Source organism: Clupea harengus, chromosome 12 (genome assembly GCF_900700415.2).
Source record: "Clupea harengus chromosome 12, Ch_v2.0.2, whole genome shotgun sequence".
Classification (NCBI taxonomy): domain Eukaryota; kingdom Metazoa; phylum Chordata; class Actinopteri; order Clupeiformes; family Clupeidae; genus Clupea; species Clupea harengus.
This window is the reverse complement of record NC_045163.1, coordinates 10,722,912-10,749,231: the sequence shown is the minus strand read 5'-3', so window position 1 is coordinate 10,749,231 and position 26,320 is coordinate 10,722,912. Positions and strand designations below refer to the sequence as shown.

Below are 26,320 nucleotides of genomic sequence, written 5' to 3'. Positions count from 1 at the left end.
TGTTATGTACAATTATAGCATTCTTATACAGCATTATTATACACTTTGTTATTATTGTCAGGAATAGATAAAGTAGACCTTTGCATTGCCCAACATTAACCCCCTCCTTTGGTAAAAATATACTGACTGATACTGTCCACTCAAAGACAGGTGTTTGGGCTGCATCTCTGGCATTACATGTAGACACAGTTCTTCATGTTTTACCTGCATTGTTCTTTCAACTATTGACACCTATTGACCCATTGCACATACTGGCAGTCTGTTGAGTCTGTCATCAGCACTGATCCTTATACAGTGATGGCAGTGTGCAGTTGTGATGGAGTGCCATCAGTACAGTTGACTATGTGCTCTGACTGCCGTACCAATACGTCTGGCACTTTGATATCTAAAGTCTTGTTTGTTACCCTATAGACCCAGGTTTGGGGTTTGGGGTGACTACTCCTTTCTCCATTTCAGTGGAGATCATCAGGCATCTCAGCTTTCTGAGTGTGGTAGGTGCTGTGCTCTGGCCCCATGTTTTCTGAATGCTGGGTGATAAAGCCTGTAGAGATATTATCTTGAGTGACTGGCTTTGTTTGTTTGTTTTGGTGTGTTTGTTTATTTGTTTGTATCCTGGATTCCCCAGGGGTACGTTCGTCGTAGGATTGAAGCTAAGTTAATCAATTGGCCTTTTAGCCCGTTAAGATTAGCGAGCTGATTGAGAACAGCAAATATCGGTTCGTTAACGGCTGATCCGCATCCTAATCATGTGGTTAATTTCAACCAGGCTAAAGTTATCATGGCATTTGCGCGTGCACGTCCTACTTCAAAAGGCAGGAAAGGTCGATCACCAAAACCATGATTTTCTAACGGTATAATGGTTCTAAACTCAAAGAAAAGGGCTCTTTTTTTCTCCGCTGGCGAGTAGGAGATGAACATGAACGCTTATGAAGAATACAAGACCATAATCATGGCAAAATTCAACACCACCACCGCTGTGAGAGCAAGGTGTGTTGGGATGTTTATAGGGTGATATCTATGTATGAATACCTGACGGCATATGTCCACTGGCACAGAGGTTTCCTCTACCGGTTTGAATCTGCATGGTTGCTAGTTCAAATCCCCTCACCTCCTTCCTCGATGTAGTTTTACATTTCCTTGGAAGTCGCTTTGAATAAAAGCGTCTGTTAAATGACTAAATGTATTAATAACAAATGCAATAAATTGAAGCAGTGAAAATAAATTGTCTGTATTTCTCTCTATTCTTATCATGAGTCCACCTTAATCATTTTCTACAATAATGATATGCTATGGTGTACTAATAACACTCATATAATTATGAGCGCTTTGTTCTCCGCATCACCGACACTACAAAAATGTACCACTCGCAAAAAAGCGCAAGACAGTCAATGTTCGACTGTGGTGTTTGCAATAAATGACTCGAGAAGGTCTTGTAAATTAATGATTCCTTGTCGGCTGAATCGGTAGCGCTCATACAAGAATAATGGATGTTGGCGATCGCAAAGAACTCTATCCCTCCGCTAATCTAACTCTAATATCAGTCCTTGGTCAATGGGATCCCTCCTTTTTCTGGGGGTGTGGCAAGCTTATCCAGCTACACTTAAGTTAGCCTGCCCTGGAGCAGGTTAGTGCTAATCGATATGTAACTATGGTGATTTATCAAAAGTTGCTTCCACGAACCAAAAAGAGGGGCGTTTTTTATTTTAGCCTGAAAATTAGCTTGCTAAACCGCTTAGCGAGCTACGACGAATAGCCCCCAGGTCAGTTCTCATGTTTATCAGGCTGCATGTGCTGTCAGCTCAGGAGTTGACCTTGATGTGGCTGAATGGCTTTGGGAACACTGACATGGTTCTCTAGTTCAAAGTGTCACAGGAAGGGCAAAAGGACACAATAATAACACTCAGCAATAGGGATTTGTCTTGATTTTCTTGAAGTGTATGAGGCAGTTGTTTGTGTCTGGACAGTTGGTTCGTTTGTTGATAAATTAGATGTTTGGTTTGCCGATTAGCTGGCTTGTTTATTAGTTGTTTGTTTGTTGTTTACCTGGTTAGTGGTCTGTAAGGGTTAGGTGTCTAAGAGTAACAGCGTTTTTGCAGGTTGACACCAGAGGTGAGGAGAGGGAGACAGCTTAAATGACAGGGGTCACATGTCATGCAACATGAGCACAACACGCCTGCTTACTGTGTGTGTGTGTGTGTGTGTGAGTGTTTGTGTGTGTGTGTGTCAGTGTGTGTGTGTGTGTGTGTGTGAGTGTGTGTGTGTGTGTGTGTGTGTGTGTTTACATCCTTGTGTTTTTGTGTGTGTGTTTGCACTTGTGTTTTTCTATGTGCTACTGTCTGTGTGCATGTGTGTGTTCTTGTGTGAGTGTGTGGGGAGAATGTGTGTGTTTGCGTAGGGGTGTGCATAGATGGTGTGAGGTGACTTCAGAATGATGTAAGCATGGCTAACCATGGCTAACTGATGCCCTGTTCTGTGAAACGAAAACCCTGAATCGCCACGACGATGTCAGCGAACCACCGCCCTCTGTCACCTATCCTCCCTCTGATGCAGTATTCATACGTCTGTGTGGTGGCCAGGGCCAAGCCCAGATGCATAGAATCATGGGTAATGGGGGCTGGAGGATGAGACAGAGAGCAGCAGTGGGGTGTAAACTCTGCGGAGGTGAAACTCTTGGTTTATACATGTCAATAATTAAGAGGCAGCACCTGTATTGGTGTTGGTGTTCAGTGGCGTGTTAAGGTGGAGGGACAGTTTAGGGGAAGGTGTCAGTGCCCCCCACCCCACACACACACACCCCTTTACAAAGAAGATTAATTCACCTCAGACTGATCAGGTAGACACACGTGATACACACTCCAAACACAAAACCAAACACACTGAAGAGAGATTGCACCTGCACATCAAACCGCTGCAGAAAACACACCACCCACTGCGCATAACACCTCAGACAGGCAATATATCCCGTGTAAAAACACAACACAAACATGAACAGAACCACTGTAAGTAATGTGTACTGTAAGAACTGTAATAATGATATTTGGGGGTATGTTTGTAATCTTGTGTAACTTTCAGGGGGTATATTCTGACCCATAGGTCCTCCTACATCACCACACACACACACACACACACACACTGCAGTCTCAGTGCTGCTCCGCAGTGAAGTGTGCATGTATTTTTCATGGGAAATGCCTTACATGAAGCCTCAGCATTACAGAGCAGTGTTCGTCTCCTTAGATCATACACACACAGACACACACACACAGACACACACACACACACAGACACAGACACAGACACACACACACACACACACACACACACACAGACACAGACACACACACACACAGACACAGACACACACACACACAGACACACAGACACACACAGAATGTGTAACGCAAGTAGGCATGGCAGGCGGATGTCATTGCACTCTGGCTGAGCTCACAACAGCATGTAGCTCTTTATAAGATGTTTCCCTCTGAATGAAAATTAGTTCAGTTAGGAAAAAACAGACGGAATTAATCTCACTGTGCCTCACTGAAAGGCAAACACACAGGAAACACACAAAACATGCACAACATGCACACCTCAGACAATAAGGGTACATGGATCATACACTGGCCTCACACTAACACACACACACACACACACACACACACACACACACACACACACACACTTACACTCATACTCATACTCACTCACACACAGGGTTTCATTGAGAAAAGGATCACACACTGGCCTCACATACACACACTCACACACTAACAGATATACTCTCTCACACACACACACACACACACACACACACTCACTTACACTCATACTCATACTCACTCACACACAGGGTTTCATTGAGAAAAGGATCACACACTGGCCTCACATACACACACTCACACACTAACAGATATACTCTCTCACACACACACACACACACACACTGTGGAGTGAAAATTGTCTCCGTTAAGAGACGCAGCTGTTTTCATGCTGTCACACCTTCTGGACCAGCGGCGTGTTCTTTTTCACCTCATGCATTTTTAACACACTTCCATTCTTCAGAGCTGCAAACACACACACACACACACACAGAATCCTTTTCGTTAGTGTGTTCTGGCTTAAGGAGGTTGTCCTACTCTAGTGTGGTTGAGCACACTACTGGTCATGACTGAGTTGATGTCCGTTTAGCAGAGAGTTCATTCAGGATGTGGCCTTGCTGTGTGTGTGTTGTATATGGTGTGTGTGTTGTATATATACAGATTTCTTACACAAACTCCTTTGAGTGTGTGTCTGCATACTCAGGTGTTCTATATCATGTCAATGTGTTTGTACCTGTCAGTCAATATTGTTGTGTGTGTGTGTGTGTGTGTGTGTGTGTGTGTGTGTGTGTGTGTGTGTGTGTGTGTGTGTGTGTGTGTGTGTGTGTGTGTGTGTGTGTGTGTGTGTGTGTGTGTGTGGCGCGCATGCGCGTGTAAATTCTCTCCATAAAATATTATATGTGCCATATGTGGCCGGCTGTTGAATGTGTGTGTGTGTGTTCTTAGGGTCGTGTGGAGGTGGAAGCTGGGAATGAGAACATGAAGTTTGAGACAGGGCCCTTCTCCTACTACGGAGTCATGGCCCTTTCCAGTCCCTCTCTAGGTGAGTCAACACACACACACACACACACACACACACACACACACACACACACCAACACCAACACAGAGTCAGGACACCCAGATCTTTTACGACATTATGAATGATTTTACATAAAGTTACAATATATAATAACATTAGATTAGATTATATTCATATTATAATATAATACCATATTTCACTACAAAGCAATGGATGGAAAAGCATTAGCAGTAGTGTTAGTTTGTAATAGTTGCATGAAGATAGCTTTAAATTGGGTGTGTCCCTGCCCAAAGGCCATGGACTAGGTCAGAATACAGCATGTTTAATCTTAGGGATGTTATGTTTTTCATTGTTCTGGTATTACACCTGTATGGCCAAGGGAAGTTTCATGCAAGAGTGCACTGCAGTGACACCTAGTGGCTGTACTTTGCAATACCAGTCTATTGGAGCAATGCAGTATCTCTCTCGCTCTCTGTCTCTTCTCTCTGTCTCTTTTTGTTTCTTATCTTATGTCTAGATCTCCTCTCTCTCTTTCTCTCTCTCTCTCTCACTCTCTCAGTGTCTTTTTAGATGTCTGTTGTTGTATTTTCTGTCTCTGGCTCCTTCGTGGTGTAAGAGTGATGTAAAGGTTCTCTGTGCTTAGCATTTGTCACTGTACTGTTTGTCTACATGTGTGTGCATTGATGCATTACTGTGCACAACCTACATGCCACATTGTACTTCCAGAAGTTAGTCTCTCTTCTTACACATTAACACCGTGGATAAGTGATTTTTTTGTCACGTGTCAGGAAATGAGTTGAAGCTTCCATGGAAAAAAAACAATACCTAATCATCATTAAAAAAAAAAAATAATCAGTTTAATTTTTTTGTTTTTGACAGGATTCAGTGAATTTGTGATAGTATATGAGATGTCTGACTATTCCTTCCTCTACTCCCCCCCCCACCACCTGTCTACCTGCCCCCCTTAGCCGTCACCCCCCCTCTCTCTCCCTCGGTGGTGTCGCCTCAGCCGCGGCGCCTCTCTCTTAAGCGATTCTCTCTGTTCTCACGCTTCCCAGGTAAATCCCCCGTCGGGTGGGGGGAGGGCGGGCTCATCTGGGGCACCTGTGGTTCCCCTCACGCCTAACACCTGGGATTGAAGGGGAGGGGGGCGTAGAGTAGTCCTGACAACAACACCAATGACCACAGTAACCATAACAACAACCACAAATCATTCACTTCCTCCCAGAAGTCACTAGCTTCAGTTCATTCATCCATACCTCTCAGAGCCCTGGTCAAGCGAACAGGCTGCAGCACGTAGGCCATAGCACGCATGGGAGTGCTGGCTGTGTGTGTGTGGCTGTGTGCATGTGTGGCTGTCTTTGTGTGTGTGTAGCTGTGTGTGGCTCTGTGTGTGTGTGTGTGGCTCTGTGTATGTAGCTGTGTCTGTGTGGTGGCTTTGTGTGTGTGTGTGTGTATAGCTGCGAGTGTGAGGCTGTATGTATGTAGCTGTGTGTGTGTGTGTGTGTGTGTGTGTGTGTGTAAGGCTGTGTGTGTGTGTGAGGCTGCTGACATGCAGTAAGTTCATTACGTTACTAATTCATTAGGGTTGAGCCAGCACTAGGTCTCAAGTTTATGTGTGTCTGTGTGTGTGTGTGAGAGCATGTAACTTCATGCTGCTATGCGTCCACAACAAGAGTGTAAGGTGGCACTTGAAGAGGGAGAGAAAGGAGGAGAACCGTTTGCTGGCCAGGGCTCTCTGTTATGATTGGAGGACACTCTGGTGAAGAAGTGTGCCCTGGACACCAGAGACCTCCAATACCTTGCCCCCTACCCCCACCTCACATCCTTGCCCCACCCACCACCTCTCAATCCTCCAATCATGCTCATTCTTGCACTTTCAGCAGACTGGCCCTGTGTAATGTTAAGCACACACACACACGCAGCATCACTGAACCCCCTGAGCATAGAAACAGCAGTTGGGCTGGACAAACCTAAGCTTACCTAACGCAATGCATGCTGGGCTATACTGGCTGTGCCTGTGTTGATTTTCACAGAGGGAATCAATTGAAGTGTAAAATCGCAAAGATCACAGCATGTTGTTTTGAACACAAGCTCTATGTGCTGACTCCTCTGCCACCTTGGTCCTTGGTGCTATTTGCCTCGGGCAGCATCTCTGAGCGGCCTGGCTGCCAACCCAGCTCTCTTTGGCATCTCTGCTTTGCCTGGCATGTCCGGTGTGGCAGATATTTACGGTGCTGGCACGGGACTTGGTGTGTTTGGGTATTTGACACTGCGGATGTGTCCCCGGAGGCTGCCCGAGGCCGTGTTTGTTGACGTTGAGCAATAGACTGACGACGGCAGGATCAGGGCGTGATTGGCTCACTGGTAAATTTTGCTCCAGGTTTCCACGCTCCCGTGTGATCTTTGGTCAAACCGGCCACTTGGTGTCGTGCAGCTGAATCACTAGTGGCTGATGAACACACAACTTTGTTTTTCTGGAAGCGCTTTCTGCCTCGTCCCTGCACAACATGACTCACACCCTCATGGTCATGTCTCTTCCCGCATAGTGACTAACTCTGGCCAGATCAGGGCCGCATCAGGGCCGGATCCATGCCAGAGTTAGTGGCTATCTGGTAGGGCTGAACGATTAATTGCATTTGCGATTTAATCGCGATATGATAGAACGCGATTTTCTAACTGCAACGTTCGCGATTAAAAAACGTGGTCTAAAAAAAAAAAAAAAAAAGTTTTTTTTTTTGTATTTTTTTTTTTAAGATGGTACATTTTGCACACAGTGTTTAAAAAGTGCATGCCTAGTGTTTATACTTAAAATGACTTTTTTTAAATTACTTAAATGCACAGTGGCAAAGCCACCAATTTGTTGTTCTTGTTTCTGTAATGATCAGTTAAATAAAAATGTAAAATGTGGGAAAGAATATTTTACACTAAATGTATCTAATATTGTGTTGGTCATATTTAAATCATTCATTACGTTTTGCTGGGAAAAAAAGAGGATTAAAAAAAAATCGCATATTAAATCGCAATATTTTGGTAAAAAATCGCAATTAGATTATTTTCCCAAATCGTTCAGCCCTACTATCTGGGGTCATCTGTGTCATTGTGATCACTCCATGGTCACTCATACTAACACCTGTTCAATCATGCATATGGTTAATTTGCTGTCATTATATTTACCAATTCACCATATGAGTGCACATGTCAGCTTACTGCGATTTTATGTGTTTGTTTTTAAGTGTGAGTTTATTTGTGTGTGCAGACATGGGAATGTAACCCTGTATGTGTGTAAGTCTGTGAGCCTTTTCTGTGTTTGTATTGTGTGTGATTTGCATGTTATACAAGTGTGCTGGTGAAATGCGCAAATTAATTGTGTGTGGATGTGTGTTTGATTTCTTTTGGAAGTGAGTGTTTAGAGCTTAAAGCTTTACACATGCACCGTGAAGCTGTGAATAGGCACTTACATGTTTTTGTGTGCGTGTGTGCGCTCATTTGTGTGCATGTGTGTGTGTTTACATACATGCTACGTGTGCGTGTGTGTATGGCTCTAGAGTTCCGCAGCCCGTCCCATCTGAGTGGTCTGAACCGGTCGGCGTCTCTGAGTTGCACGGAGCGAGTGGACTCCATGTCGGTGAGCGGCAGCAACACGCAGCTCAACAACGCCCCCTCCCCTCTGTACACCCCCGACTTCAGCGTCCGCATCCTCAGTGATGTGCAGCTTGTCATGGTAGGAGCCTCCGCTCTCGCAAACACACACCTGGATTAGTCAGGTACAGTTAAACACACACCTGGATTAGTCAGACACACAGATGAACTAGCCGATCCAAACCTTGGCACAGTAAAGTATTCCATAATTTGAGTGTGTGACAACATCTAAGAGCTCACTCACACCTCAACACAAAGGTCAAAGGGCACACAATAAACCCTAAGATCATTTTCTCCTTGGACACACGCTTTCGCCCTCACTCACTCTGTCTATCCATCCCAGGTGACCCGTGCTCAGTACCAGAACGGCCTCCTGGCCTCCAGGTTGGACAGCACCCCCCAGTCTCCTGAGAGTAGCCACGCCCCGCGGGCCCTGGAACCCCTGCTTCCACCTCCGCCTCCACCTCCCCCCACACCCCCCAACTCCAAGACCACCTCTAACAGCTCCCCCTCAACCACTATCACCTCCGGCTCCACCACTGCGAAAACCAGAACCGCGTCTGACATCACCATCAAAACCACCAGCTCCACAGCCTCCGTCGCTGTCATCACGGCGACCAGTAACAGTAAACCCAGCATCATTACCATGACGATGGGGACCAGCGGGAGTCGGCCTGCAGGACGTCGGGAGAACAGCCTGGATGAGACGAGCACGCTGCTCAACAACCAGACCCCGAATCTGAACCGGAACCAGAACTCCAACCAGAACAGCCTGGCTGGACGACGCCACAGCCACGGGCCGACCAGCATGCGCACACACACTCCGCCCCTGCCGCACCCGCTCTGCCACCTGCAAACACACGCACACACTGAAAGCACCATATGACGCAGGTCACATGGGGTGGGAAGGGGGATCCAAAGAGAACCAAAACACACACACACACACACACACACACACACACACGCACATAGTCTTATAAACATACCAACACACACACAAACTATGATAAGGTAGCATGCATCCTCACCCATCTCATCCTGTAGGCATGCATTCAACCTTGTTTTGTCATTGCCCGCTAGAGTATGAGTGTACAACTATGCAGTTAGTGTGCACTACATGTAGCTAGTGTACACTGGATAGAGTTAGTGTACACTAGATGGAGTCAACCTACTACTGACTACTTCCCCGTTTCCCTCATTTTTCTCTTATATCCCCTTTAACTCTCTCTTCCACCTTCCCTTACTCTTTTCTATGTTTGTCTCCTGCGGAGATGACGACATGGATTATCCTCTTATGAAGGCAGCAAGACCTGGACTAAAAGGTTAGGTGTGTGGCTGCAGGTCCAGCCAGGAGGGGGTGCTGTGGAGAAGGAAGAAGGTTTCCAGCATCACCTTCACATAAGGATCCTTTACTGGGATGGCCTAGTTGAGAAATCCCCTCGTCTGTGTGTGTGTGGCCCAGATGGTTTATGTTGGGTTGGCTATACACACACTGTATATACATACCTCTTCTTTTCCCAACCTCTGGGTAGATGTGTATGTGGCATGTAGCAAAATTGTAAGACACTGCACCCATACAGAAGTAGAGATTAAGAAGTTCTTATGCACTTTGATGAACCTCAGATTGATAAGCAGCACACACAAGCTATTTGAAAATGTGTGATTCCTACTGGCTGACAGGAGTGGTTTCTGCTCAGTGTCACAAAACCCTCCTGCGCACAAACAAAAACAAGTTCGTTGAAGGAGTCTGAATTGAATTGTCAACTGCTTTATGAAGTATGTATTACTGCATACATATGTTCTCCTTTTTCCAAAGTGGGTGACTAGTGGTCATGTGACATAAGGAAGTCAAAAACATAATTTCAAATGGTGTTTTGGTTGGATTGTACAGCGCTGTCTTTGACCTCACTGTCTGAGCCTTACTTCCCGGTTCCGTGCCCCAGGAAGTGATTGTGGAGGTGAAAGGTCATGTAGCTGTGGCTGCTCTTTGGCTTCAATTGCCAACTTCCGCTACAGATATGAAGTATAAATTATTTAAATATGAATATATACAAATATTTATTTAGAATTACAATATATTTATTTTGCCTAAATTAATTTGTACATATGTTGATTTTGTTTCCTGGGCACTCTTTCAGTATGTTTTATATGCCTAGGTTTAACGGTTTTACTGTTTGACATAATTTCCGTTCTGTTATTTTGTTTATTTGTTTTTGCTTATTTCTCTGTGTTCAGTTGAGACTTCCGCAGTCAGTATACCAAGACCAATCTATTCCACTACCCAGACCTACCTATAGCTTACATGTCCTTTACTACTGAACTGTGACAAAGCACTACCTTCTCTACTGATCTCTCTAGAAGTGTGTGTGTACTGAAGTGTTTATTTATGTAATTTATTTTTGACTGAATTGCTGAGAAGAATGCGTCAATAATGTCTGCAACCTCCCTCGCAGAGTAGCGGGTGGCTGTGAGAGAACATTCCAGAACTGGTCAACAACTGTGGCTCTGGTGGCGTGCTGTGACACACGAACTTCACTGTGAAAAAAAACCCTCTGAGACGACGACCACTGCTACTGTCCCAGATCTCCTCAGCATTCTATGTGATCACCGCAAACGTGTCCCCTACATCATGAGAGAGTTATTTTTCAGTATCCTCCAGAGAACTAATCTCGTTTTCTCTCAGCAACAGTAGCACAGAGGACCTTTTTTTTTATATCAATATACAGGTTATCCTCACAAGGGAGGACCAGTTTCCTTTAAGTAAATGTAGCATAGAGAACTTTGCCTCGCCAAGTTGAACGTCACCTCAGCATGAGATGCTCTCCAGCCCCTTCCATTAAGAGATCTGAGAAAGCTAATGTTATTACCACTGGTAGGTTATGCAGTTACACAGTCATGCACTTGTTCTCAGTCATCCACTTCAATTTTATTTTTGCAGGAAATCATGTGAAGTGTTTTGTTCAAATCTTATGTTTAAATAAGCTAAGTAGTGTGGTGCATGCCTGATTGTTTGGGATCTTTCCCATGTAAAAAGTTCTTCCATTCATATATGATCAGGAGTTTAAAAAAATCACCCAATGGAATACTTTTGCAAGGCAAACATTGTTGTTTTTTTATTATTTAATGTCACTATTGACTTATTTATTTGTCTTTGTAGCATTTCAAATGGTCAAATAGTTGAATATTTATTTGGTTCTAGAGATTTTTCTAGAAGGTTGAGGCCTATCCAAGGGCTCCGAAAAGAGAAGCAATATGAAGGTGTCTTTTTTAACAGGTCGTACAGAATACTCACACAATGCCTCTATAGTCATGTCTTTTCCAATCACAGAGTTCAGTTTGTTTTAGTCTGTAAAAATGTGGGACAGCACATTGAGCGGATCAGTGACTTTTCCGAAGTTGAACTTGTGTTATCGTGACCAAAGTTACAGGAACACCATTAAATCAGCAACACTGCATTCAAACGGTTAGCCAGACCACATTGGCCAGAGGATTTTGCACTTTATTTTTGTCCTCCTCAATTCAGCCAGTTTCAGCCTCCACCCCCAGGAAGACCTGGGCACAAATTCACCTCTTCCCCCCACCCGTGTGGGGGAGGCACTCGCCTGCAGATTTGAATTAATTAAATTCTTCTCGGCTTCTCAATGCTGGTCACCACTAGTCCAAATTTGGTAATAAGCAGCTTAGAAATCCCCCCCCCCCCCCACACACACACACACACACACACACTCCTTTGAGTCGAGTTGAGTTTGATGATTAGACTGAAATGGGAAGGGGGGGGTCAAAGGTTTCGAAACAGCTCTCAGAGGGCACTGGGTCTTTTTTTCCACTGGCCCAGGGTTTCGTCAGTTAATGTTTTGAGGTCAGTGATGGCGGACCAGGAGGCACTAGACCATATAGTCTTTCCTGGGTCCCACGCGCTTGCCTCAGTATTCTCGTCTTCCATTGACTCTCATTTATAGTGTGAAGCAGGTGTTATAGACAAAGACATCCACACCATTTGTTATTGACTGAGAAGTACATGGGGAGAATCACAGTTACAAAGTTTTATCTGTCTATTGTAAGGACTGATGCAATATACAAAGATATGTTTTTTCTCTGTAGGGTATTTGTTTAATTTTTTTTTTTTTTTTTAAACCATTTCCTTAATGGTGGATTTGAAGTGTTTGGTCGTTATACTATGAGAATCACTGTGTTGATGTATTGCAAGCAGCAATATTGGGTTTTCCTTGTTCTAGTTCCTGTTAAGGATGTTTGGCGAGCACACGTACTGTACACATACAGATGCTCAACAGAAAGGAAAGTGTACATACTGTTTTATATTAAAAAATAAAACTATTTAATGAGTTCTGAATAAGAGGGACAATAAATCTGAGATATATTTCTCTATGGAGATACTGTTGTCATCCTTTGCATTTGTGTTCCTGTGCATCATGTGTAGGTACAAAATGTCAGTTTGAAATCAACACCAGGTTGAACTCATTACAAAAACAGCAAGGAATGATTCCTAGAGCTGTAGTTGTTTGACGTTCGTTGGGAGAAACATTTGCCAGCACTAACAAACCACATATACTATGTAGCTCATCACTGTCCTTCGCTCCCTAGCCTGGTGCCTGTGCAGCCACACTGGCAGAGACTGACACACTGTACTTTAGGTCGTGAACGAGTACTATCTGGTATCAGAAACCCTGAAAGCTTCTTTGGAGCCGCTCTATAGTATAATTAGCTCCACAGCTCAGTCAGTTAAGAGAGCTGTTAGCGCCACAGCTCAGACGGGTGTGTGTGTGGAGGGGGAGTACTGATACATTGTTCTTCAGTGTTCCCCCTCAACACCATGATCTGATTGATGTTGAAGTCATAAGTTAACTGAAATCTCTCTGCTGTGTATCTGTCTGAAAGTCAGTCAGACAAATATTGGTGCACTGGTCTCTTAATCCTCTTTAGGTGACAACCTCAGACATGAGGTACTTAGATCAGTGGCAAACATGACAGCTTAAACCTACATGTACCGTATACCAGCGCATAATATGACCGCCGCATAGTGTCAAAGAATGAGCAAGAATTATGTGAAATAAGAAGATATTTTCCATTATACGTGTGTTATCTTTAATAACAATGTTTACGGCAACAGTAGACAAAAAAGGTCTGTTGTATGTCTGGAATGTAAGGAACTATAATTTGTAGATGTGGCATCTGAACACTAATAGGTTGTGAAGCAGTGCCTGTAAGTTACGGTGTGTGGTTTTGTGACCTGTGTAGTGATTATGAATATTATAAAGTCTAAGCATACTACATTTCTAAATTTTAGCTTAAGCAGTTCTTGAGATATTGAAATGTGTTGAAATGTGAAATTATCCAATGCGACTTCCAGTAGGCCTCAGGAACAACATTATCTCTCCGTCCATCATTGTGAACTAAACCCCAGGCTTTAGTGATGCCACCACCTCGCCCCACCAGCAGAAGCACTTCCTCCTCCATGTGATGTTTTTGGATGTGCCTTTCAGGCTTCACTTGTGTTTTGTTCACTTTGTGGGCTAAACAACTACCTTTAGCACTGAGGCCACTGCACATGACGCAGACCCAGACAGAAGCGGCCTCTGGGGATGGGCTCTGTAAAGCGCCTTGAGACAATTTTTTTTGTTTTGGTGCTATATAAATAAAATGGAATTGAACTGAATTGAATCTGATCCATTGCAGACCCAGCTCTGAGTTGACTGTGGATCAGTGGAAATCATCTGTCTGGAGATGATGACACATGTAGGGTATACGAGTACCAGAGTTACGTAATTAAATTATTAAATAAATGCAACTGTAATCTAAAAAATATGTAATTAAATTGAAAATACTTTGAAATGTAACATTCATTCTGCTGCTTTGCATCTTTCGCCGAGTAGACAGGCTCCATTCGCTAGGCAGTATGCACTCAAATTCTGAGCATTGTTGTTTATGGGTTCTCTTTTTTTAATTTGCATCACCTCTCGCCTGCCAATCAAAACGTGATCAAAAGTAATCAAATGAAATACATAACCTAAAGTAAATGAAATAGTTTCATGACTTATTACATTTTTAACCGGGCATCTGTAACCTGTTTCAAAAATTACCTTCCCAACCCTGTATGCAGGATAGAGTCTCATTAAACACCCTCTAAGTTGCCGAGACAATTTAAGTGGGGGGGGGGGGGGTAATCATCTCATTCTGATCCAAAATGCTCTATGAGGGATATCAATGATATGCCAAGAGCATCCAGTTTTAACAACGTGATGCTTTTGGAACTGGTGGGAAATGAAGGCAAAGGCTGACTGTACTGTTGAGACCATTTTATTGTTTTGGAGCTATATACATAAAATTGAATTGAATTGAATTCAGGGATCAGTGTGTACCATTCAGTGTGGTCTGCTGCTGTGATTGGTTCCTTTAGAGAAACTGCCTGAATAGCACACTGCCTAAACCGTACAGGGGGCTTTACCAGTCATTTATAGGCAAGGCTAGTCTTTAAACTCTTGTGTGAAGGCAGTTACACCAACTATTCTAATCAATGCATAAGTTTAGGCAATTCCAAAAAGAGTGAAAGAGTGACAACCATGCCAACAAGGTCTTCATTGACGTCTATCATGCCACGGAATCATTCGAGGAACATTATTCAGAATTCATTTTTGTTTTCACAGAGACAGACATGTGGTATTCTGCTACAAAATATAATAATTGTCCTCATTCAAATACTAGTCGAGTATGTAATTTATTTCCGATATGTAGGCAAACAGTAGGCTACGTCGACTGACACGTTTATCCTTCTCTGAGTGGCCTGTAGACTATTACACCCAGTTAATTTGTAACTGAGCAGTCCGTTAAAAATATAAATGTGTAATTTGTAGCCAAGAGTTTGTCATTGCTTTTTTTTTAACATTCACAGGCTGTAACTAACTCGGACCTCAGATTTTGAATGTAATTTCTTTAAATATTGATGACAATCGACAGAATTGTTTGTCTGTCTACGTTGCCGAATATGGTGAATATGGGCGTGTCACCGCTTGACTTTCCTTTCTCTTATTGGCTTTTCAAGAATCACAAGATCCTATTGGCCAGTAATTGATGATGAGTAGTTCCGGTTGCACGAAAACTGAACCCATATTGGCTCAAAACATCCCAAATGCAGAAGGGCGCTTCGTGCCATTTTAGATCCAATATGGCGATAACAGTATGCCAGTTTTCTGCAAAGTTTTGTATGGTTTGTAAAACAGAAGTAGGAGGGTAGTTGCAAAACTGAGCAATGTCACGTGATTCACACAAAACCGAGCTGCCCAATTCCAATATGGTGGTCAGCTCTGCAGGCTTACGTTTCTTGTTGATGATATTGTTTCTCTGCGGGTTCGGCGCGTCCAGCCAACAAGCCCCGCAGGTTTTGGGGCTCCGACTGGAAAACCCCCAAGATCAGGTGTTTATGCGCGAGAGGATTATCTCGGCGCCGTACGGGTCTAGTTTCAAGCTCAGATTGTTCGGCACCTACCTTAATGGGACTTGGCCGTGGGTCGCTTTCGCACGAGCTGCGCGAGGGGAAGCAGGTGCTATCGGAGACGCAGCGGATCCTTGTGAGCAAGAGAAGCGACGGAACTCGTCCGCGTTCAAGATTTCTGGGAAGTTTGGGCCGGACGAGCCGTATAGTGGACTAATAACGGTCCAGGCGGAAAAGAGCATCCCGGCCGCATCCAAGGAAGAGGATGCCATTCTGATTTACCATCACTTGTGCATTTGGCAAGGCCACAAATGGGCTTCAGCTGGTCCCGATAGGTTGCGTATCCTGACCGAACCCCTGCTGCCTCATGAGTACATTCCAGCTTGGGGAGTGGCGATAACAATAATTATTCTTCTAGTTGCTTGTGCGATACTTAGAGGTCTTAACATCAGCTTGCTGTGGCTTGACCCAACTGAGCTGTACGTGCTACACAGTTGTGGTTCCGAAAATGAGAAACGAACAGCGAAACGCCTGGAGCCCGTACGCAGGAGAGGGAACTTCCTGCTGTGCTCGCTGTTGTTTATTTCATCTCTGGGCCACTCCGTTCTCGGTGTGCTGTTCTACCGGGCCCTGGGTTCCATCGCGCCCGCGGTGTTCACCAGCGCTATTCTCATCTTCCTGCTAGCAGAACTGCTGCCGCACGTGATATGCTCCACGTACGGGTTCCAGCTTGCACCGGGCTTGACGTGGCTCGCACAGGTTTGCATGATCGTGACATGCCCACTGTCGTGTCCGCTCGGGCTGCTGCTGGACCTGGCCCTCAGACGCGACGTCAGCGTGTACGGCCTGCGGGAGAAGATCATGGAGATGATTAGGACCAACGTGAACGACCCGTACAATGAGTTCGTCAAAGAGGAGTTTAGCCGTGGAGCGCTCCGAACCAAAACCGTGGAAGACATCCTCACCCCAGTAAAAGACTGCTTTATGCTTCCTTCCACCTCCGTGTTGGACTTCGGTACCATGTCGGAGATCATGCAGAGCGGCTACACGCGGGTCCCTGTGTACGAGGAAGAGCGCTCCAACATAATTGAGATCCTCTATGTCAAGGACTTGGCCCTGGTTGACCCCGACGACTGCACCCCGATGACCACCATCACCAAGTTCTACAATCACCCGCTGCACTTTGTCTTCAATGACACGAAGTTGGACGCCATGCTGGAGGAGTTTAAGAAAGGTACTTTAAAAAAAAAAAATTGTATTTTTTATTATATACTTTTTTCCAAATGCACCCCCTCTGCCACAAACAATATAGCTATGTGCTTGATATGTGATGACTACAGATGGGCTGGATATGTGTTGTTGTGGTGCCGCTTTAGTAAAGCAAAATTGATAAAGCTTCAGGTGGCATGTATGATGCATTCAGAATCTTGCTCAAGTTTCAAACATGGTCAAGTACACGCCATATGCTTGTGACTAGTAATGTTTCCACCTTACGTGCTTTACTTAAAAATTCTATTTACAAATTAATGTGTCGATTCATTTAGTCCTAAAAAAAAGTATTTATAATGGCTCTAATGACACAAAATATTCCTCTTATTTTTGTAAACATTGGAACAAATATTTGTATGTGTTTTCATCACTGTGGACGGTCATTACTATGCTATTAATGTTGTGGAATGTGTTGTCTTTTTATCTGGCCCTGAGTTAGTAAATCAAAAATAAAGTGAATAAAATAAGGTTTTCTCCCCCAGGTAACTCTCACATGGCCATCGTGCAGAAGGTGAACAACGAGGGCGAGGGGGACCCCTTCTATGAAGTGCTGGGGGTGGTCACCCTGGAGGACGTTATTGAGGAGATTATCAAGTCTGAGATCCTGGACGAGTCTGATGGCTACAGTAAGTAGTGTGTGTGTGTGTGAGACATATAGAGAGAGAGAGAGAGTGCAGGGGAGGAATGGAAACTTTGTATCTTACATTGTCCAACTGGTGTATGTCTCAGTTCAGTTGTATAGACTTACACGCCTTGTATAGACTTACACGTTTTAAATATCAAATATATTCAGAAAATGTTGAACTTCTAATCGGTACAGCTTGTGTAACACATATGTGTTATATGGTAATGCATGCGGTGGAGTTTAGTCCTTTTGTTTCAGTTGCAGCCAGTGGTCACCTTGTGTCGGATAAGGTTCTTATTCTTCTCTGTGTTTTCTCTTTGTCTACTCCTTATGCCCTTCCCCAAACCTCTTCACACACACACACACACACACACACACACACACACACACACACACACACACACACACACACACACACACACATATGCACACTCACTCCCTGTCACACACACACTTATATATGCACACTCACTTCCTTACAAACACACACACACACACGCACACACACACATACACAAACATACTCTCTCCCTCTCGCGCACACACACACACACACACACATACACACACACACACACACACACACACACACACAGTGGAGCTGAAGGTCAAGCGTCCTCTGCCTCCTTTGGAGATCCCACTGGAGCCACGCAGCATGAGCGAGGAGTTCTCCCTCTTTAAGACGCCGGAGGGAGAGCCCAAGATCCGCACTTCCCCACAGCTGCTGCTCGCAACCCACCGCTTCCTCTCAAGAGGTGTGTGTGTGTGTGTGTGTGTGTGTGTGTGTGTGTGTGTGTGTGTGTGTGTGTGTGTGTGTGTGTGTGTGTGTGAGACTGGGTCTCTATATCCCTGTGTGTGTGTGCCAGATTGTATATCCTATCAGTATATAGTTCTATACCCTATCAGTATATCCCTGGCCTTCAATAGATGTATGTGTGGCTGTGAGGGTCTGTATCCCTGCGTGTATCCCAGGCCTCTGCTCTCACTCTACTGTGCTGGTTCAGATCAAATGCTTTACATTGCCAGAGTCTGAAAGGTTCTTTATTGGCAAACTCATCTGTAAACTGTGTTCCTGTAGGTCAACTGGTAGATGCTAAATTGGTAAATGATACCCAGTAAGCAAACATACTCATAGGAAAACTTATAACATGGAGTAAAGGTACATATATATACAGTATATATATATATATTATACACACAAACACACACAGACACACACACACTACTTGGAAGGCAGCAATGCTATATATATTGATGGTACAGTGGTTGACCCAGAGTTTGATCCACTGCCAATGCAGGAGGCCTTTGTTAGTCGCTTTGGACCAAAGCGTCTGCTAAGTACCTGACCTTTACATAGATTTGCATTGTATGCTGGTCACTTCATAGAAGATGAAAAAATGTAGATGGGAACCTGCGTTGTCTCTCGTCTCCTGTCTCGTGTGTGTTCAGAGGTGGAGCACTTCAGCCCGCTGCGCATGTCTGAGAAGGTGCTGTTGCACCTGCTGCGCCACCCCAGCGTCAACCAAGAGGTCAAGTTTGACCCCTCCAACCGCCTGAGCCCCGACCACTACCTCTACACCCGAAACCATCCGGTGGACTACTTCATCCTGTTGCTGCAGGTATGGAGGCCAGAGATGAGCTAACACCTTCCAGGTAGGATCAGAATGTAAACACCCTCCTCAGTGTTTCTGTGGCAGCCATATTGATTAGCTTATTATTGGCAGCATTGACTCAGGAAGTAGAGGACCCATGGCAGAGTGAAAGGGCTCCCAGTTTGAGTTCTCCTCAATGCTGAACCTCCAGCTGGTCCCAGCGGCAGGAAAGACCTCTCACCTGGAATCCTCTAGTGCTGCTGAGATGGCAGGGGTAAAGTGTTGTGAGTTGCCTCAGGGTAGAAATCTGCTTTGAAAAAGCAAGCTAAATTTAAATTAAGTTAAATTTCGACCTGGAGGTAGAACATTTAAGTCCTCTAGGACCGTGTATGATGTTTGCTAAAGCATTGCTGTACTTGCCTAGCTCTGAATTCACCCGATAAATACTCAGTAGGAACTACACATGGTACATTATTATTGTTGAAGGCACATTCAGTTTATATGTGTATAATTCATGCTATTTGTTTGTTACCCAAAAGGCTATGCTCTCTTGGATGATGGAAGTATCTTAATACCTGAATATCAAACTAACAAACTAACTTGAACAATATGTTTGCTTAGTAATGATTACAGTCAAAAATGGTGAGCAGAGGTGTGGAAATATGAGAAAAAAGGGGAAAATCAGTAGCCAAACTATGTTTAATATTTCTGTATTGATTAGTCACCATTTTGACCTGTGTTTTGTGGTTGGCTAGGGAAGGGTCGAGGTGGAAATTGGCAAAGAGGGCCTGAAGTTTGAGAATGGAGCCTTCACCTACTATGGTGTGTCTGCACTAACAGCACCCTCTTCAGGTGAGCTGAGAGAATGCATGTGTCTGTGTTCCTTAACCCTGTTCAGATACACCTTGTACTGTTGATAGGGGATTCTGCATCTGTGCTGTATTTTGTAAGACACATTCCTACAAACCTTTGTTTTCAAATGCATGCAAATTAACCTTTCGTTTCACATTTGAATTGTACGTTATCTTCAAGTGTCTTGGTGTAACTTTCAGATGAACACATTTACATTAAGGCCTTATTGTTCCATTTGTTAGGGCATTGCTCTATTTGTTAACTAGTTCACCCTGGGACAGAGCTTCCACTGAATCATCGGAATGTCCAGTTGTTCATATTGTCTTATATGCTGGAATAAGTCTTAGTGGACTCACATAAAGAGTGTCCCAGCCTGACTCCCTGGGTTAAAATGGGGCAGAAATTACCCTGTAGAACCTGAGGACCTGCAGATATGTTTGGGCTCATGATTAAGAAGTAACCCCCCCCCCCCCCGTCTGCCTTCTCTCATCTGCCCAGTGCACCAGTCTCCCGTCTCCACCCACCGTAGCTCGCCACGGGACCCCTTTGAGGTGGGCGACGCCACCAGCCCCTCCAGCTACTGCCCAGACTACACGGTTCGCGCCCTCACCGACCTGCAGTTCATCCGGGTAAGGTCAAGAGGTCATGGCCTCTGCCTACATTTAGGTTTACATTCAGAGATTTAGCAGGGGCTATTGTCCAAAACGACTTAGGAGTGAGTGTGTATATTTGTTCCTCTCTTAGTTCTATTAAATAAAAATAAAAAACTACAATAAATGACCTCACAGCTAGGACCCACCCAAGTCTATGTCTCACTTGCACCACTCCCCTCCATCCTGCCTCCCTAGGTGACGCGTCTGCAGTATCTGAATGCCCTCAGAGCATCCCGTTTCGCCCAAAGCCCCGAACCCCCTGAGATTAAGATCCTGCCCAACAGCCAGACCAAGCTTCTGAATGAGAGGAACACTAGCCAAGGTACGTGGAAGGGTGAGCCGCCATCTTAGCTATGTAGGCTGGAGCTATAGGGAGTTTGGTAAAGAGCTGTGTGTTTATTTTTTAAGCAAAGTTCTGTTCCGTAGCATTTCTGTGGCCTCTGCCACGAGGCGCTAGATATCCTCCTTATTATTTATGCTAACTGCTACTTTATGTTCATTATATTTTATTAAACAATAGCATAAAAGTAATAATATTTTTTTCATTTCATTCTAGTCATTTACTCAACTCACATTTGACTACTTTTCTTTCTTGATAGAACTGTAAAATGTAATTTAAGGACAATTGAACATAATGTACAATTTTCAGATGCAGATCAGAAAGTGGGTGCTTTTTCAATGCAGTTTTCTTCCTGTTCTGTCTACTTTGAACTTTGACCTTTTCTCTTCTTTTTTTTTTCTCTTTTCTTCCCTCTCCCTTTCTTCTCTGCCACCTGTAGACTTTCCTGTTCACTTTTCATTCTTTGACACTATCGAGAACTTCGGTTAGCACTGTCTGCATGAGGTATTTGCGAGTGCTGGATCACTCAGTAGCATGTTATTTGACGTTCACATGCTATAAGCTTATCTTGAATGCTTTTCCACATTCAAGGGGGAAACACACACACACACACACACACACACACACACACACACACACACACACACAGCGGATCACAATAAATCAGTGTGTGGAATTTGCATTTAAAGAAGCATATGCATATGTACTTTTCAAAAAACATTGAATCTGATATTTCTGTGGGAACTTGAATTCGCATGTTTTTATATCATGTTTTGCTTTTCCATAACATAGGTTATATGAATTTCACATCATTTATTTTCTTGTGGGTTAATTTCCGTTTGCATTCTCATTGTTTTGAGCTCCCTCAGGAGATAGAGAGTAAGGTAAGGCCGGCACACCCTCACCAAACGTGTGTGTGTGTCTTCTGACGTGCTCCTCTCTGACAAGAGAGCTGCTCGCATATTTGGTTTTTTGAGGTGCTACATTTTATTAGTTTATTTAAGCATCTGCTGACCTTGATAGGAAGAGATGAGAGGTCCTCATTTATGCTCTTTCAAACACACCAGAGATTCATGCGTATGCATGCGCATAGCTCAAAACACCCTAGAAATGTGGAGCTGGTGGTGCTGCAAATTCAGTTCAACAGTACTTAGAGTATAGTACTTCTTCATACAGTATAGTACTTCTTCATACAGTATATTACTTCTTCATACGGTATATTACTTCTTCATACAGTATATTACTTCTTCATACAGTATATTACTTCAGGGTTGTTGACAAAATGTTGTACCTCACCCACACAGACATGACAGACATTAGTTTCATTAGTTAAATAACCACAGTCTGCTGAATGTTAGCAATTGGTCATAATGATCTCACTGCTTACCTCCCCCCTCTTATCCCCCCCCTCTTATCCTCCCCCTTACCTCCAACTCCCCAGGAACGAGCCGGACCCAGGAGGGGGCTTCTGGAGACGAGACTCGAAGCTGAAACTCCCTTCAACCCCAGTTAGCCAAAACTTTTAAACGATTTTAAACGAATCAATTTAATTTTTACATTTTCTTAAAGAAAACAACTAGGAGACTAGAAAAAAGAGAAATCAGTTGTTTATCTCTGTAAATGTAGCATTTGAGCCAGGTAAGAGGGGTTATTTTATTTTTATTTATTTTTTATTTTTGGAGCAGGCAGTGGAATAGACTCCTGCCTTCAAGAGCAGTACAGTTTGAGGGCCTATGTTTTTTCCTTGATGGATTGCGAAGGACCAATCACCTGTTCCCCACCCAACCACCCTACCTACCCACACATGCCACCACCGCCATCTTTCAAAGGATTCGTCTATGGAGGATCGAACTTAGACACTCCCGCCCTTACCAGCACACACACACACACACACACACACACACACACACACACACACACACACACACACACACACACACACACACACACACACACACACACACAGAGACCAGACCAGAATCTGAAGGCACCAGGAACTGCTCTGACACGCTCAAAGTCGTTATGCTGCAAGCACACTCCACACACTGACAGGACAAAACAAATCCGCTCTTTGCAGAAACATGCTCTTCCAAACTAATCTCTACTGTCTTCACTCTGTTAGCTTCTGATGTGTGTATGTGTGCCAAAGTTAACCCTGTCATACAGTTCTGTTGTGTTTGAATTCCATGTTAAGTGTTTGTTCTGTAGTCGAATTTGCTCCTGTTTATCTCTTCTGAAGCAGCCCTGCATTGCATCCTCAGTTTGTATTGTAAACTTTCCATGTGCACTTTTGAAGGCTCTGTACTGAAGACCTGCTTCCTCGCGTGTGTGTGTGTGTGTATGCGTGCGTGCGTTCAAGCAATGAGACGACTGAGGCAGATCCATTCATTTTCTGTGCACAACTGCATGTGCACAACTTTATTTTTCATAAATAAAAAAACGACTGGTACGTCCTTGAACATCTCCAGCTACTGAAGGTAGCCATGCTGGCGCTGGTCAGGCACACTGATCACATCATGTTAATAAGATTTTTGTTGTTTTTCTTTTTATTTGCTCTTGATTTTGTTTTGTAAACTTTTCAGTGCAATGATGTTTGGTGCCTAGATGAAAATGAAAATGAACACTAGCTGTAAAGAAAGGAAAACAACATGCCAAAGTAGTATTTGTTTCTACGAGCTTCAGAGATGCATGCGTCCTGTAAGCAGGAAGCCTTTGTGAAAATCCACGGCATTTTTTTGGTTTTGTTTTGGTTACTGACATCTAGGTGCCTCTAGTCTCTAAGCAAGGTTGTTTGCCAATATTTCTCCCTCTGTGCCAGTGTTATGTTATGAATCTACAATCCATTCCAAGGTTTGGGACATCAGAGTGAGTCAGGTTGTCATCATCTCTGTATGTGGGTGTTTTTGTTTTTATTGCTGTTTTTTTTTTTTTTCCTTTGTAACATAATGATCTCAGACAGCACTGTGCCATACATTTGGGCTGCCAATCATCATCGGCTGTGTTTTGCCTTTAAGTTAAACATTCCAACCCCATTTGTGTGTGTGTGAGAGAGAGAGAGATGCAGAAAAGTGGGAGACACATTCATCAGTGTTTAGTCTTAAAGGACATGTTTCAGGAAAAGTGCATTGTAGCATCAAACCTTCTCTATTCACTAAAGACCTCTCCCACAGCGCTTGAGGCCTGTAGACATTTAACCATGTTTCAAAAAGTTCATGTACATGGTGCCAGCTGTCTTCTCGTCAGGAAAAGAATGTACTCTTTTTCTTTTTTCCTTTTGTTCTTTTTTTTTTTTTTTAGTAGTCATTTTCTCTTATCTTTGAGTAACGTCAAGAACTGTTTTCTTGAGAATGACCATGTGATTCCAAGTAAATATTTTTCAGCTGTTATATATATATATTGTACTGTATGTGCAGTTGTATAGGCCAATTTATATTGTATGAATGAATGTATATTGTAAAATAACCCATTACTTGTGCTACCTTACAGGAGAATGCTGGGAATTTTGGTAGGGTAAGGATCGCTGTATATAAAAATCTGAATCTATATATAACAGAGACTATAAATAAAAATTAGCTGTTAGGTAAAGTTTTTCAGGTACAAGAATAAAGTGCAGTTACCAGGGAACATGTTTAGGTTAATGTATAGGTATCATTCTGACAAGCTTCTCTTTTTCCTTGTTCTAGAGTCTTCTAATTGATTTGTGTTCCTGTAATGCATACAATGAGTGCATCAATCCTTTGCATCGAATGCTTTCAATCTCAACTGTTTGATAAGAAATAAACATAACCCTGTACAAAAAACACCAATGCATTTCCCATTTTTAAATCATCTTACATAGTAGTTACAACTACAACTCAGCATAAATGTTTTGTGCAGTGGTGGAAGTGTGTTCATTTCATCTGTATTTGAGATGTACTAGGTCATATGTCCACTAGATGGCGAAAAGAAGCGTTTCCAAAATGACTTGCAGCCTGCAGAGAGGCAGCGATCTTTTATGTTGCTCTGTGAGTAGTATTATATGCTCTGTTGATTACATGTATTTCAATTTGCTAATCACATTACAATGATACCTGCTTGCAGCCCAGTCCAGCAGTGAAAACTCCAGTTTAACTCCTCACACACTAAAGGAGCTGCCATGTGACCTGCTGAGATTGTTCAATGAAAGCAGAAAAAGAGGAATAGAGAAAATGAAGACATTTATTTTAGACAACATAAAAGGATTTCACTCCATACTGGTGCCTATAGTGCTGTGTTTCACCAACTAGGATGAATGTATAGGGACTGAAAACAGCAACACAGCAGTCCTGTCAAGGAGCATGAACTAATTTTAAATTAATTGATTAATTTGCTTCTTGAAAGTAATTAAAAACAAATGAGTATTTATATGTTTGTGTTTTTAAGTTAAAAAAATCAACTTGCAGTGTACTTCTGCTCAGAGATAACTAACTCAATAACAGACCGCTTTTGATAGTTAAGTGTCCTTAGTAAGAGTTTGGACCCAAAAAGTTCTATAAATAGGGACCACGTTGAAAAATCCCCAAATTTTCCTTAACGTTTAGTATAGACCTCAGCCATTGTTAAGTGTGTTAAGACTATCTGAACAGACTATGCACGAAATTAATACAACTTAATTGAAATTGTCCTTATTAGTCCAGGCAAAGTAGCGTTTTATGACAGACTAATTGTAAAATAATTTTTTTCAGCATAGATCATTTCTATGAGGTGTCCAGAACAACATACTAAAAGTCCTAAGAAATCCTAGTTGAGGAAATATGTTTAATGCTCATCAATCTGAGATGTGTGCTAATAATGCCAGGCAACAATACACCCCAAAAATGAATGAAACTTTACACAATGAAAGTACCCATGAAAAGTAATTTTTTTTGTATTACAAGTTTCTTTGAAAATGAATTTGAATATGCAAATGAGCTGTACATTAATCGAATATGCCCAAAATACACCCAAATAGGCTTATTTTTTTCCTTTACTCCTACCACAATAAAACTTTACATAGTAAAAGTATACATGAAAAGTAACTTTGTATTATTTTTGTATTAATTTTATTAGTAAAATAAAATTAGGGCCCGATGGTGGAAGACGTGATCCTTCACCCCGAGAGTGGAGAGGGCCTTGCTGACACTGCAGTGGAACCAAGCCATATCAGAATATAAAAACACAGCATCATGCTATTGCTAACTGTACATGTCAAAACATGAACCTGAAATGGAATTGTGAAGTTTTATATTTTGGTATACTAGCTTTCATCCCTGGGTACTGAACCCA

General features: G+C 43.1%; 2 protein-coding genes across 8 annotated transcripts in view; both read left to right on the top strand.

The window, feature by feature from the left end:
* The window catches only part of LOC105890268 (metal transporter CNNM4), a 29,409-nt gene extending 16,758 nt beyond the window's left edge, over positions 1-12,651 (top strand). The window contains exons 5-8 of one of the 2 annotated variants that reach the window (XM_031577309.1): positions 4,542-4,638; positions 5,586-5,675; positions 8,166-8,341; positions 8,603-12,651. In XM_031577309.1, coding sequence (XP_031433169.1) covers positions 4,542-4,638; positions 5,586-5,675; positions 8,166-8,341; positions 8,603-9,145 — 906 coding nt within the window. In that variant the 3' untranslated portion in view covers positions 9,146-12,651. The remainder of the gene's footprint in view (positions 1-4,541; positions 4,639-5,585; positions 5,676-8,165; positions 8,342-8,602) is intronic. The other variant, XM_031577310.1, reaches the window with a different exon arrangement.
* A 2,523-nt stretch (positions 12,652-15,174) lies between these two features.
* LOC105890253 (metal transporter CNNM3) lies at positions 15,175-24,837 on the top strand. Of its 6 annotated transcripts, none has more exons than XM_031577704.2 (10): positions 15,175-16,940; positions 17,458-17,601; positions 18,197-18,355; positions 19,050-19,219; positions 19,948-20,044; positions 20,543-20,673; positions 20,893-21,031; positions 21,477-21,541; positions 21,898-21,921; positions 22,479-24,837. In XM_031577704.2, the coding sequence occupies exons 1-8, from the start codon at positions 15,524-15,526 to the stop codon at positions 21,524-21,526; spliced, it is 2,307 nt and encodes a 768-aa protein (XP_031433564.1). In that variant the 5' UTR covers positions 15,175-15,523; the 3' UTR covers positions 21,527-21,541; positions 21,898-21,921; positions 22,479-24,837. The 6 variants fall into 6 exon arrangements, with proteins under 6 accessions (XP_031433564.1, XP_031433565.1, XP_031433568.1 ...); XM_031577707.2 differs by having other exon boundaries at positions 15,176-16,940; positions 20,893-21,019; XM_031577705.2 differs by lacking the exon at positions 21,898-21,921.
* The last annotated feature ends 1,483 nt before the right edge of the window (positions 24,838-26,320 follow it).

Bases quoted from the DNA above. Each gene is read 5' to 3' on its own strand.
- LOC105890253 (XM_031577705.2), top strand. From the start codon at position 15,524: ATGTCACGTGATTCACACAAAACCGAGCTGCCCAATTCCAATATGGTG. The intron at 17,602-18,196 runs GTAAGTAGTGTG...ACACACACACAG, and splicing joins GGACGAGTCTGATGGCTACA to TGGAGCTGAAGGTCAAGCGT. The intron at 19,220-19,947 runs GTATGGAGGCCA...GTGGTTGGCTAG, and splicing joins ACTTCATCCTGTTGCTGCAG to GGAAGGGTCGAGGTGGAAAT.